The sequence below is a fragment of the Equus przewalskii genome, chromosome 31 (genome assembly GCF_037783145.1).
Source record: "Equus przewalskii isolate Varuska chromosome 31, EquPr2, whole genome shotgun sequence".
In the NCBI taxonomy this organism is placed as follows: domain Eukaryota; kingdom Metazoa; phylum Chordata; class Mammalia; order Perissodactyla; family Equidae; genus Equus; species Equus przewalskii.
This window is the reverse complement of record NC_091861.1, coordinates 9,814,928-9,829,205: the sequence shown is the minus strand read 5'-3', so window position 1 is coordinate 9,829,205 and position 14,278 is coordinate 9,814,928. Positions and strand designations below refer to the sequence as shown.

Genomic DNA, 14,278 nt, shown 5'->3' with positions numbered 1-14,278 from the left:
TGAAGTAAAAAACAATCGTGTACATTAAAGTGGTTAATTTGTGAGATATGCTGCAATAGATGGAGGGGAGTGGGGATCAAAGTAACAGAGGACCCCTGAATCCCAGGCCTCAAACCCTAAGAGCTCCTTGAGGAGATATTAGTCATTCTTCAATTTGGACAGTGCTGGCAGAAACCAGGCTGGGGAACCTTGTGCTTTGGGGACAGTAGAGAGTCACCCACAGTAACAAAGGGCCACAGTACCTTTGAAGATGTCACGTGGTATGGCAGAGCTAGGTTCCTCTCACACGCTATTTTAGCCATGGCTGTCTGTAGAATTCTTGGCTTCCCAGCATCCTTCAAATTTTCTTTTCTCCCCCATTCAAAAATATTTCCCTTGGATTTTACGGTATGAAAATACGGATTGATGTAGACAGTTTTCGCTTGAGATGGCTTGAGCTAAGGACGAGTTTTAAAATCTGAATTCCAGTATAATTGGCTTCTTTTTTTAACTTCCAGCTAGTTTTCCACCTTCCTAATGCCTGAACCTATTAAATCCCTTGCTAAGAATGGGAGAGATGGTATTAAAAAAATGCATTAGGTTCTCATTCATCAAAGAGCAAACTAGCCAGAATGTGAGCAAAGTCCTAGACTTTTCTGCAGGAGCCACAGTTACTAGAGGAAAAGAAGCGCCATCTCTGCTAAGCACTTCAACTTTAGAGAAATCTGGGCAAAATTTACAGTCGGGCACATCTTTTTGCAAAAACAAGAAAAAAACCCTTCTCCTGGACAAAAAAGAGGAAATTATTATGAACACAGGCATTTACAGTTACAGGTTCTATGAAAAGAATGAGTGACACAAGACACCAAGATGGACACGGAAAGGTGTGAATATTTTACCTGCCTATCACCCCAAATGTCTTTGGGGGAAAAAAACGGAATTCTGGCAATCATTTATGAAGACAAGTGGGGATGGGTTGGGAGCTGGGGAGGAATGACCCCAAACAACCCTGCTGAATACTTCCTAGAGACTCCCAGCCTGAAAAAGGCCCACAGAGTGACTGAAGGGATTTATTACCCTTGTGTTGTACCTGATTGCAAGAGGTTTTATGACCATGAAATACAAGTCATCTAACTTCCCAGAGAGGAAAGAAGGAAATAAATTCTGCCTGGAACAGGGATGGAGAAGATATCCTAGAGTTTAAGGACAAACACTGAGATTTTCCCATTTGTGCTGGTCATCTATTTTCTGAGCATGATGAAGTCACCCTCTTGGCACAAGCTTGTGGCTGCAAGCACTGGTCACAGCTCTGCTGATGCTTAGCTCTGTGTTCCTTTCAGTGACCTGATATTTGAACATCACAAAATAAAGACCTCAGCTTGCATGTCTGTGAGTTTTTCAAAAATATGAGGAGACTACAAGGCAAAGTGGGAATCTATTTTGGTGAGAACCATGAACCCAGTGAAAGCAAGGGACTGGTTTGCCATTCTCCTGCCCCTAGTAAAACCCACCCTGGCCTTCAGCAAAGAGGTAAAAGATCTCGGCTGCCATGGAGGATGTGGAATTCAGACATTCAGAATGGCGAGCCTGGGAGAAGCCTGCATGTAGGATTCTTGTTGTGGATGAGTGGCTGTCACTGCAGAAAACTCGAAGCATTCCTACGGACCAATCTGGCAAAGGGCTTCAACACATCCACAGTGGGAGGAGGGGGTCAGGGGTCTGCAATCTTTAGACTCATTCATTGACTAATGATTCAACCCCATCCTTGCACCTTGCATCCTGCACCCAAGAGACATTTCCATAAAGACATGAGTGATGGTCCGAGGTTCAAATCCACTGCATGCTCTGGGGCTGATGCAGACCTCCAGGACAGGCTGCCTGCCCCAGTGAGAACAGAGGGATGGAGGGCTTGGCAGAAGCTGGGCTCAAGCCTGGTGGGACTCCATCTCTGAATGTGAGTGTGTGGTGGGGGAGGGGGTTATTCAAGTCTCCCAATGGTGTTCTCTTCATTCTTTGATTAGGTGGGAGAAACTATTCCAGAGTTCCACCAGCCCATTTGCCTTTGGTGGGGAAAAGAATCACCTCTCTACTTCCTTTGACTTCAATGTAAATCTCTTCATTTGAATGAGGTGGAAAAAAAAGGTAATTCTAGGAGTCCAGGGGAGCTGGAGGTTGAAGGTCACATGTTTCCAATGAGGCTAAAAGGAATGGAAGATGCTGAGATGGGGTCCTGCCAAGGAGCTAAGGTTAGTGAACAGCAGTCCTGGAGAGAGAGGATGAGAAAGAGCCAGGGCTATCTACCAGGCCAGAAGTCATAAAATTCAAGAGAAAAAGGGTCTGGAAAGTACTACCAGGAAGCCTGAGAAATAGGAACAAGGTCTCTTGGTTTTCTTAGGACAGAAAGATCAGTGTTTCTGGACTCGACATAGAAAAAAAATAATGAAGCTTCTTGATGTCACGGCACAATCTACTCTTGAGTACAAGAGAGATCTGTGACCGAGAAGAGGAAGAAGCTACAGTGGCAATTACTTATTGTAAAAAAAAAAAAAAGAGAGAGAGAGAGAAAATTCAGCACGGTGATTCCAGAGAAATGCGGCTATAACATACGGGCAGCTATTTTCTTGTAATCACTCTGCTGTAATGTATGAAAGTACATGGAGATGGTATGAGAATAATTTACTGTTGCTTGTGAACAATAAATTAACAGGATTGCTTGCTGTTTTGCATTTCCCTCTAATAAAAAACCTTGCTAGGGTCACGGTGAAGGTAGCTGTAATACAAACAGTGCCGGATGCAGCAATTTTCATGGCCAGGAAACAACACGGCAAAAGAGGATGCTACACGCTAAAGTATGTGCCAAGATGGTAGAACACACTTTTGGTTCACAAGGCGACCTCCCTGTTGTTTCAGACAGAGGGTCACCAACACAGGACAGGGGGAGGGGCTGGCAATTCCTCTTTCCCAGGCCCAGGGAACACACACTTGTCTTCACAGAGAACTGAAGATTCTTTCGTTCTTTCAGAATAAGATCTCTAAATCCCATAAGACTTTGACTGATGTGAGCCGGCTTCCTCATTAGGGTTCTAAATTCACCATCCACTCACACGTGCGAAGGCAGAGTCCGAGGAGATGGGGTGATGCGGGTGTGACCTAGCACGCAAATCGTTTCAATTCTCTGGTCTCAAGTTCCTAAGGAGGCAGAACCAGGTGAATGACTTTCATACTTACTGGCAAGCTCTTTCTTCAAACAAATCTTAAGTGGGAAAACAATGTGTAAATACTGAAAACAGCCAGAACACAGCCATCTGGGGCCTCTCTGCTTCCCAGGGAACAACTCGGGCCTTAGGACCTTGAGGACAGGGGTCCAAAACCACTTGACCAAGTATTACCTAGCCTTGTATAAACCTCTCACATTAGGCTGAGAAGAGAAGGGTACAGGCTGGGGCAAGCTGATAAAGGAGATGCCCTCCCTCCATCTTCCCATGAATAGAGGCCCCACCGCTACACTGGGTGAAGAAGAGAGAAAAAAGGCATTCATTGCTCTTTTCTTCATTTTCTGCTGATTTAATTTCACATTGGATCCAGCTGCTGGCAGGTGACTCTGTGGGGAGCTTGAGAGCCCAAGAGAGGCTAATGGAGACCACGGCCCTCGCCAGCTGGCCTATTCTGAATGGCGGGAGGCCTGGGGGTGTGGGTGACCCATTGCTTACAGCTATTATCACTCCAGTTGAGGTGAACAGAACCTGAATTCCTAATAGCAATGACCTCCTATGCTGAATACATCTGTGGTTGGCATCAGAGCCCTACCTGGGAAGAGGGCAGTGGGGGAAGGAAGAAGGGAAAATTCCATTGTCCACCATGCTACACAGTGCAGCCTGGGCCAAACCATAGCGTATCCTTTTCCCTCCTCCCCAAGCTCTTACATGATGAAAGTTCACATTCCAGGGAACACTAGCAGATAAAGAAGCGCCCATGGGCAGCTGAGCAGATGATTCAGAAGGCAGGGATGTGGCCTCTCTCGTGGAAGCCACAGCAGGGCAGAGGAGAAGCACAGCCGGGGGGTCGAGTCAGGGCTGCTTCCGAATCTCAGCTCTGCAACTTACACCCCGAGGCCCAGTTCCATGCAGAGGGAATAACAGCTGGAGTTGTTTCGAGGCTAAGATAACAAATGAAGTGCCTGGTATCAAGACGACACTCAACAAACATCTATTTCGTTTCCCTGCCGCTGCCCCCTTGTGATGGAAGGCTCATGGGCTGACTGTCTGGAGAGAGTCTCAGGGAAATTCTGTCAGCAGTCGTCAAGAGCAGGAACTCTCCTAGCATCCCAACCCCCGAGCTTCACCCCCCAGAGCCAGCAAGGACAGAGCAGCCTCTCCCGGAACAGTGTGTTCTGGTTAAGAGCAGAGTCAAAGAATGTAGCTACCAGGAAGGAGCCTCAATGAGCAATTCTCCAAGCTCCTTCCCTCTCCATCGGAGGACGCGAACTCCCCTGCCAGCAGGCAGCAGAGCTGGGATTAGAATCCAGACCCTAATTTCCAACAGGTACTCTGGGTGCTAGAAGTGCCCGGAGGAGCAGTGGTGGGCTCAGGAGGCATATGGGCTGGACCACTTGGGAGCAGGGTGAAAGAGGGGAGCTCTCTGATCCTCAGTTTCCTCATCTGCCAGTTGGCACCACGCTTACTTGTCATCACGGTTGTGAGGACGAGAGAGCATGTATTAAAGGTACATCCACAGTGCCTGCCATAGAGTAGGCATCCAGAAACTGTTGAATGAGTCAGAGAAAGTGTTAGTTATAACAGCTACTCTCCGTTGAATATATATACCAAGGGCCAGGAAGGCAGGGAGGAACAGGCACTTTCTGTCTTGGAGATGCTCCTCGGAGGATGAAGTTCTGAATGTTGCTTCTCCCTGTTCACGAATGTAGGGGAGGAAGGGAGAGGAGACTGACTGACACGGGCACCCTCAACGGCAAGGCTGCCTGATGGTGCCAGAGCTGGGTACGGGTCAGGGAGCCCCCACGGGCACTCCCGGGCCGCGAGGCCTTGGACAAACCCACTCAGCTCTGGCATTGCCAATTCACCTCTGCAAACGAGGTGCCGGGGTGCACTGGGGTAGCAGGGAGGAAGGTCAGCTGGTGGTGCCTAACGCTTTCTAAGCTCTGAATCCCACCATCAGTGATCCCAAATCAGTGCCATTAAATCTCGCTGTGACTTCATCCTGTCATTCCCTTGATCCACTTAAAATTCCACGCAAAAGACTTTCCAGTTAATTAAGGGACCCAGGTCAACATCTTCGTATTGAGGATCTCCAGGCAAGAAGGCTCGAGAGACCCAACTCTCCTTTGCTTGTCTGGTCAGGGGTGACAGGCAGAGGGGCACCAGTTCCACCGGGAGAGGGTCCAGACTCCGGTTGGGGGAATGACATGGTGACTTGACCGTATCACACACAATAATTTACAGCAATCTGCTTCGGAACAGGCCTAGGCTCCTTTGTGCACTGTGAATTTCGCTTTTGTAAAAGGGGAGCAACCTTGGCGCGGGGGTGCTGTGATGACAGCTGGAAGTGGTCCCCGGGAGCTCCCTCTGAGGGGCTCCCACTGCTCACCGAAGAAGGCAGGGCAGGTCTTATCGGAAGAGGCCCGGATTTCTCTGCTGCCTTTCCTCTTGCTACGTGGGATTCACTTTGAAGTCTGGAGGAGCTTCTGCGCCAGGGCAGGGCTCCTGGAGGGAGGAGCCATGTCGGGCGCCTCTTCCACCAGGCACCTCGTGAACCTGAACCTGTTTTGACTGGGGAACAAAGCGGACTGCAGAGGCGGCCTGGGAGCTGGGAACCCTCCACCTCCAAACTGGCTTTGAGTTTGGATCCCAAATTGGAACCTTTCAAGTTATTTCACATTTGGCCAAACAGGCTTTTTCAATTTCTTATATTTCCTCCTTTTCTTAGAAAAGGACACAGATCTAAAAGGACCCCCGGGCACGAGTCGGTTCTGAGGAAATCACCCGGCTGCGTTCGCTGTAATTGAATCTGAAATGTCTGATGAAACTTCCATCTTCATCCGTGTGAGTCTGAAATGAGTGGGAAGGGGGGCGGGAATCGCTTTGGGCATTCTGGGTTTTGGGATTGGTGGGATTAAAACCAAAATGTTCCAGCTGTTCAGCTTCTAACGGGGTCAGGGTTGCTGGTTCCTGGGAGAAATGCCAGCCACAAGGCTGAAAGCCTGTTGAAAAGGTCAGCACTGGGGAGGCCACTGCCTAAGTCATTACAAGCGAAACCTTAGGTACCTGCCGTTCCCAGAGTGATTTATTCCCCTATTTGGGCAAAGCAAACACACAAGCACAGCAGACTCCCCTGGGCCCCCGGGGCCATGCTCACTGCCTTCACAGAATGCCTGCATCCCGCTGCCTTCCGAGGGGGTCCGGGCATCGCAGGGCAGAGCCAACCCAACACAGCCACAAGGGACTCACTGACCCTACCCTCACCAGTGCTTTCAAAACCACAGAGACCCCCATTAGAACCCCTTCTCGGTGGCCTCAGAGGAGGTAACAATCATCTCTACCACCAGAGGCCCCGGATAACTTCCAAATGGAATATTTGGAACCAAGCTCCACATGTGTAGACTTCAGGACCCGCGTACAGGATGCGTGAGCCAAGGCGGCAGAGACCTCATGTCATCTGTTTGCCTCTGTATTCTCTGCACCTTGCAAAATACTCAGCATGTGGACATAAGAAATGTCTACTGGACGAACGAATGAATTTCACAGGCATCTATTTAAAATAGCATATACCACTGATTTTGGTTTCTCTCTTTCCAAGCTCTAATCTCACTAAGTGTTTAATTGGTGCTTTCTAGACCTGATCCCATTTGCCATCGTTTTCCCTAGAGACTACTGAAAGGACTTCTGGTTAAAGAATCTAGTCCTCTAATTTAACACTTGGGCAAACAGGAATCTTTAAGTGGCTGGGTCACAACCAAGGACTCCAGATTTCAATTTTTGGCTCCAACAGTCTCTTCTCCCAGCCTTGCTCCCCGCCTCAAAGATGCAGTCATGTGATCTCTGCGGCTGTTAACCTGCCCCCAGGAATTCCTGTCACCAGATACCCAGCATCTGGGCTACTTCCAGGCCATTTGAAAACCTGAATGTGAGGAGAATGTTCTGGAACCTCAAGGCTTTTGGATGGTTCTTTCCTATGTAAAGAAAGAGCCTTTTCCTGAGCCGCCCCTAGCCAGCATTTGCAGCCCCAACTATACAGCATCTAGGGATTCTGGGCAGTTAGTACCACTTCCTAGACGGCCCCGTGTGTAGGCAGCCCTCCCTGTAACCATTTGTGGCATGGTTGGTTCATTTACAGTCATGGCCGCAGAACAACTGTGAAAGATGACATGAGTGGAGCCATATTAAAATAGAGCCGGGGCAGCCATTTCAGAGGAATTGCCTTGCATGTCTTGTTTTCTTGATTTTCCAAACTGGAGCAAACCACCAACATTCCAAAAAGTCAGTAAGGACAAGAATATCCTGTCTGTAAGGACTGATGGAACCAGACTTTGCTGATGACCAAATCACTGCCCCATCAATGAAGTACAAGTCTAGCCTTTGGCCTGATGACCGCATCTCAAGCCCATCTATGAAGCACAAACCTAACCTCACCTCATCCAGCACCAACGAACTCTTCCTTAATACAACTCACCTCGTCCTCCCTCTTTCCCATAAAAACTCTCAGCCCCTCTCCGAATCGGGACACTATTTTGGTTTCTATCTGAATCTGTGCTCCCTGAATTATAATTCTTTGATCGCCAATAAACACTTTGCCTCGTAAATGGTTTCTGTTTTTGTAGACTGACATGATGTTTTGGTCAACAATAGACGGCATATATGACGGTGGTCCCATAAGATTAGCCTAGGTGTGTCGCAGGCTGTACCATCTAGGTTTGTGGAAGTGCACTCTGTGATGTTCACACAACCAGGAAATCGCCTAACGATGCATTTCTCAGAACGTGTCCCTCTTATTAAGCGACACATGACTGTACTTATTTTTAGCCCCCTCAATATCCCTCCATGTTCCCACCCTTCACATCACTGGGCTGGTGCCCCTCACACACACTAAGGCACGCTGCCTAGGCTGCGGAGCTCCACGGAGCTTCAAAATGCACAGCTGTTCTGAATGAGGGAGACGTCCAGACTTTGTCTCTTCTCAAAGCTCAAGTGGAGACAGAAAACATGCTTCTGTTTGGTCTCCAGGGAAAAGAAACAAAAGCCCCATAAATCCTGGGGTAGAAATTTTCACTTTACAACTGTGATATCTCCTACTAGAAATTTCCTTCTACCCTTTCCAAATGCATAAGCATTCATGTACCCCTTGGTAAAGGTAGCTGTGCGTATACGCTGATGTTGCCTATAACGATGCTAGTCTCTAAATAATGGGATTTGCCATCTTGTTCTCCCCATGAGACTGCAAACTCTTCAAAGGAAGGAATTATGTCCTTTTCTTTCTTTGTAATTCCCCAGTGCCCAATTTGGTGTTGTTCTGTACTTAGCAGGTGTTCGATAAACACTATTGACAACGAAAACCAAGTTCTTAGCACTTATAAATGAGAAATTGTCCAGCATTGTCAAGTTTTCTTTTTTTAACATTTCTTGGTTTCAATGTCTGTGTGTGTCTGTCTGTGTATGAAAGAGACAGAGAGAGATGAGAGCCTCAGAGATGAAGATGGCCCAAGAATGGAAAACACAGAGTTGAGGAAAAGCACACAGACCCACAGTGAGACAGGCCAACACATATGGAGATCCTTCCAGGTCCCAAAATTCTAAATATCTATAATCATCTACTTTAAAATGATGTAGCAACATTCTGGTTCTAGACTTTGTGATTTCAGGTGCTCTACCAAATCCAATACAGCGACAGGAAATGCACATGTTCCAGGATCGTCCACTATCAATAAGACGGGAGCAAGGGCGCAGGCCTGGAAACACAATACACACACCTCTGAGGAAGCTGCCAGAGCTTTTCCTTCCAAATTATAAACTCCTTCCTGAAGCTGGGCATCAATGATGGGGCTGTTGACATGTGAGAATGACAGCTGTCACTCAATGTTGGTACCAGTGAAGCCTGCCATTACAAGGTGCTCTCCATTCCACTAGGGAAAGGAGACACCACATGGTGGAAAGAGCCATGGACCAAGAGTGAGAGGTCTGGACAAGTCATGTCATCCTTCAGGGTGTCAGTCTCCTGGTCTGTGAAAGGGGACACAAGCCCTGACCAGCCCACTGGCTGAAGCGAGCCTCCCCTGAAATATAGGAGACTAATGGGCATTTAGGGGGTAGCCGTGAGAGCTCATTGCCACCCAGCAGGCAGCAGGGCCTCCCTTGGGGCTCACGGTCCCCTGCAGCTGGGATTTCTACAGGGAGGATAACTAGACCAGAAAGACAAATTCCTTCCTATGCAATAATTCTTAAAAAATTTTTGACTCTAACAAATGACTATAAAAATATCAAATTGTTTCCCTGTTGGATTGTAAAGTAATCAGAACAAGTTAATTCGACAATGCACCTTGGTGATTAAGAGCATGAGCTTTGAAGTGACAAAGCCCCATGTTCGAGTCCAAGCTCCCCCACTTACTGGCTGTGTGACTTCGGGCACAAATTACTGACTCTTTAGAAGCCTGGGTTTGCTCGTCAGTAAAATGGGTTAGAACTAGGACCTGCCTCACAAGGGCGATTGGAGGACTAAATGAGATACTGTGTCAAACATTTGGTTGAGAGCCTGACACGGAGTCAGCCCTCAAAATTAATGGCAATTATTACTATTGTTCAGCATTCCCTCCTTCACCTAGGATTCAACTTTTACAAACACAGCTAAAAGCGTGCAAGTAACCAAAATAGCATCTGAATGACCAAAATAGCACCACAATGTTTATGCAGAAAAACCTGGGGGCGTTATTCACACAGTCATGTCCAGATTCTCACTTACTTATGGTGACTTTGTACACAATTCTAAGAGCAATAATAATGATGAAGACCTCACTGACCACGGACCTGGTGCCAGGCACTTCGCTAAACGTGTCACCTGTGTTGTCACACCGGATTCTCACAGTCCCACAAGAGAAGCATGACCATCTCCCCCACTTTATGGACGAGGCAACGGAGGGCGCAATGGAGGTTAGATGACTTGCCCCAGGTCAAATGATTAAGCAGGAGACCCAGGGTGTGAACCCAGCCAGTGGGAGATCAGTTCGCACTCAATCAATACACCACACTGCCTCCTCCATGATCTCTGATTCCATGTCCCGGCTCCCAGCACGTTAGAAAAAGAGTCGCAGGTGGGGAAGCTGCAGTGACAGGTGCACTGACAGCTGACAGACTGATGGATTGGTAGTGAGAGGGGAGGGGATGAAAAGCTCACAGAAAAAGCCTTCCACCGCACAGCTGTCCAGACCCAGTCACTTTAGGGGCAAGGCGCCCTAACATATTTAAAGCCCCTGAGAGCATCACCGTTCCACAGCACAGTGCAATAATTCTCACTGCGCCGTCACGAAAAATCAAATTGTGCGCTAAGGAAGACAGGAAAGTGAGGAGGGGAGAGAGCAGGTGATATATTAATGGGGTACATTCCCTCGGGACAGTTCATCTATGTCGGATGCCCTATGACACTATTGCATAAATAAGGTACCACCTTTTAAAAAGATGATATGCAATTCAAGAGTTAAAGAAATACCAACACCTACTAGGTACCTCTGGAGAACTTTTTTGTGAATCCTTGCCTGCTATTTTAACCCACTGCTTCATTTAACCCAGTTTCTATCAAGTCTTGAGACAAAAATCCCTTTAGTCTACTCTGTGCCTCTCAGTTTAGAGTCGTGGTTTGGGTGCCATTAGCCAGGGGAGCATTTAAAGGTCTCGCAAAGGAATCCCATCAGATAATTTAAAGGGACATGAATTGAAAATAAAGATGTAAAGATTAGTTTTTAAAAAAACAAAACCTGAGGGGAAAAAGGTGTTAAGTGGCCTTCCTGGCACAGGCAGCTGTCACCCTGGGTTTTCAGCATCATCCCTCAGCTCAGCCGGGCAGAGGAAAATAGACATGTGTCAAACCAGAGACTCAGGGCTGGCCTGGTGGTGTAGCAGTTAAGTTTGCACGCTCCACTTCGGTGGCCCGGTGTTCGCAAGTTCGAATCCTGGTTGTGGACCTAGCACGGCTCATCAAGCCATGCTGTGGCAGGCGTCCCACATATAAAGTAGAGGAAGATGGGCACGGATGTTAGCTCAGGGCCAGTCTTCCTCAAAATAAATTTAAAAAATAAACTTAAAAAAAGCCCCATAGACTCATTTGCAATCAGAAGCCAGTCACAGCTTCCTGTTCATAACCTTAGATTGTTGACCCTTGAAGTTAGATTATGTTTACGTCTACTCATATCATATTCTCTAGGCTTCATAAAAAATGCTTTCAAGTGGCCGGCCCCATAACCAAGTGGTTAAGTTTGGTTGCTCCGCTTCAGTGGGCTGGGATTCACTGGTTTGGATCTTGGCCATGGACCTATGCACCACTCATCAAGCCATGCTGTTGCAGCATCCCACATAGACGAACTAGAAGGACTTAGAACCAGGATATACAACTATGTAGTGGAGCTTTGGGGAGAAAAACAAAAACAGAGGATGATTTGTAACACATGTTAGCTCAGGGCCAATCTTAAAAAAAAATGCTTTCAAAGTCCCCAAATGAAGCTTATCAGACCATGACTTGGGGCTGGCCCCACGGCCAAGTGGTTAAGTTAACACGCTCTGCTTCGGCGGCCCAAGGTTTCACCAGTTCGGATCCTGGGCGTGGATATGGCACCGCTCATCAGGCCAGGCTGAGGCTTCGGCCCACATAGCACAACCAGAGACACTCACAACTAGAATTTACAACTATGTACTGGGGGGCTTTGAGGAGAAGAATACAAAAAAAAGAACACGACTGCCTGAAAGGCATTTAAATGAAATCCGGAAAGATTTTAAAATAGGTATTTCAAATAGAAACAATCATAACAATGATACCTTTAACCGAGCCTCTATTTCTGGTTCTCTGAGCAGGGAGAAACCTCCAAGAACAAGAATAGCCTCCTTCCATCAGTGGCCCTTGCTCACGTCAGCCCGCCACAGTGTCCAGACAGCAGAAAAACCGTTCCCGGTGGACACGAAGGGGATGCCCTGATCCCTCTAGGCTAGGGTCGTCAGATTTAGCAAATAATACAGGACATTCGGTTATACTGGAAATTCAGATAAATAAAGAATAACTTTTTACCATAAGTCAGTCCCATGCAATATTTAGGACACGTTCATATTAAAATATTATTTGCTTATCTGAAATTTAGATTTAACTGGGCTTCCTGTTTTCTGTCTGACATCTCTGGTCCAGGCTCTCATCCCCTAGGGGATTTGGGATGGGTAGGAAGTGGAGGCAAGTAGGGGTGCCACTTACTAGCCTAGGAGAATGCAAAACTGAGGGCCCAGGCCGGGCATTCTCGTTGCTCTGTGCACCAGGCCCCCACCCCCTCCACAGCACGCTTCCTACTCTGACCTCTTCCCCCACTGAGGTGCGCACTGGCGGGAACTCGTGCTTCCACATGCTGTCGTGTCTTATTTTGTTTCTCAAGAAAAGCTGCAAATAGGCTCTGCGGGGACTCTGGATTTGAGGTTTCCTGCCATTCTTTTTTCTTTCGCCATACTGACCCCTCCTGCCCACCATGTTCAGACGCCAAGAAACAAACCGGGGTTTGTTCTCTTTGATATAATTTCAAGAACCGAGTCAAAGCGAGGGCTAAGCCAGCATGTCCAACTTGCCCAGCAGAAGGTTCTGTGGCCTCTACCCGCACGGACACTGCCCTGATCCTGGCGATGATGCCCTGTCCCCCTCACTACTTCATACTACCGATGAGTGGTCTTCAGTAAACCAGTCTAAAATAGTCGCATAGACCGTATTTAACAGAAACAGGGAGGAACGCGCTCCTGGGTTCAGGCTTCCGAGTGCGTGCTTGCAGCAACGCATTTACAGCCAAGCCATAAGATGCGTGGAAATAGGAATAAACAGTGACACAATAAAGCGAGGGGTGACATTAATGATGCCACAATGTAATCTGTTTTCATGTGGTGCAGAGAAAATTAATTTTTGAAGACATTTCATTTAACTCTGCAATCTTTCACAGTTTAACCTTTGACGCTTGGAACTCTTCTCTTTTATCCACTTTCTGCCTCTTTCAGCCTGAGGATGGCGGGAGCAAATTTAATATCTGGTTGTAAGGATGGCTTCATGGCAGAGGACCAGGTTTGCGTCCTCTGCTTAGGATGGAGGCACGCGGTGTGCTCAGGGAACAAAAGTTACTGCTGACCGTAATCCTCCGCTCTTCACACCCTATTGAAATACCCACTTTAATTATCTAAAACTCAACTTCCAAAAGCAGAAGATGTGTTACCTTCCAGAGCAAGGCACCGGGGTGGGCTGGACGACCAGATGAGGTTGTGTAAGCACTCGAGAAACTCCGACCCTTCAAGTTTAAATCCAGGAAAGCAGTGATAGGCGATGACAGTGCCCACCGGGAAGGAGGTCTGGAACTCGGAGATGTTCACGTAGCCATTAGAGGAGGCGAGTGGTCTCAGGCAGCCTGTGACGTGTGAAAGAAAAAGGGAAGGTTTCACTAGGTCCTCTCCGGCCACCTAAAGGATGAAGCACTGTCGCTCTTGCGGCCTCGCCCACTGTGAACGTGGCCTGGCCTCTGGGGAATGGGCACTGTGGGCTTAAACGCTCAGACTCCCTCATCTACTGACCTATTCTCCTTGCAATGGGGATACTCGCCTTTATAGCTGCGAATGGCACCAAGAGCGTCAGACCAGTAGGGAAGTGCTGGGGCAGGGGTCACTGCTGGTGGTTCCAGCCCCAAGTGCACGTTAGAATCACCTAAGGGACTTCAAACACCAATGCCTGGCCCCACGCCCAGGGCCGGCATACAGCCTGGGCGTCCTTATCTTTTTTAAAGTTCCCCAAATCATCTAATGTGCCGTCAGTGAGAACCGCTGAGGTGCCATAGAGGAAAGAGACAGCCCAACTCCTCCTACGGGGCTGGTGGGTGGCCTGAGACGGTCATGAGGCAAACCTGGTCCCACTGTAGCAGATGGAACAGACGTCTGCCTGATACAGTGCATCTAAAATTTTGCAAATCTCGTTGTGTTTTATGTGAAATAGGTAAGGAACCCCATAGCACAGTGGTTTGCAAACTTGAGAAGGACTCAGAGAGAGGGCTTGTTGGAACAGACTGCTGGGCCCCGCCCCA

The 14,278-nt window shown here is 47.9% G+C and overlaps 1 protein-coding gene across 7 annotated transcripts in view; it reads right to left on the bottom strand.

The window, feature by feature from the left end:
* SUSD4 (sushi domain containing 4) overlaps positions 1-14,278 on the bottom strand; it is a 124,133-nt gene that overhangs the window by 23,305 nt on the left and 86,550 nt on the right. For all 7 annotated transcript variants that reach the window (XM_070602064.1, XM_070602067.1, XM_070602062.1 and 4 more), the window contains one exon: positions 13,424-13,612. In XM_070602064.1, the coding sequence (XP_070458165.1) occupies positions 13,424-13,612 (189 nt within the window). The remainder of the gene's footprint in view (positions 1-13,423; positions 13,613-14,278) is intronic.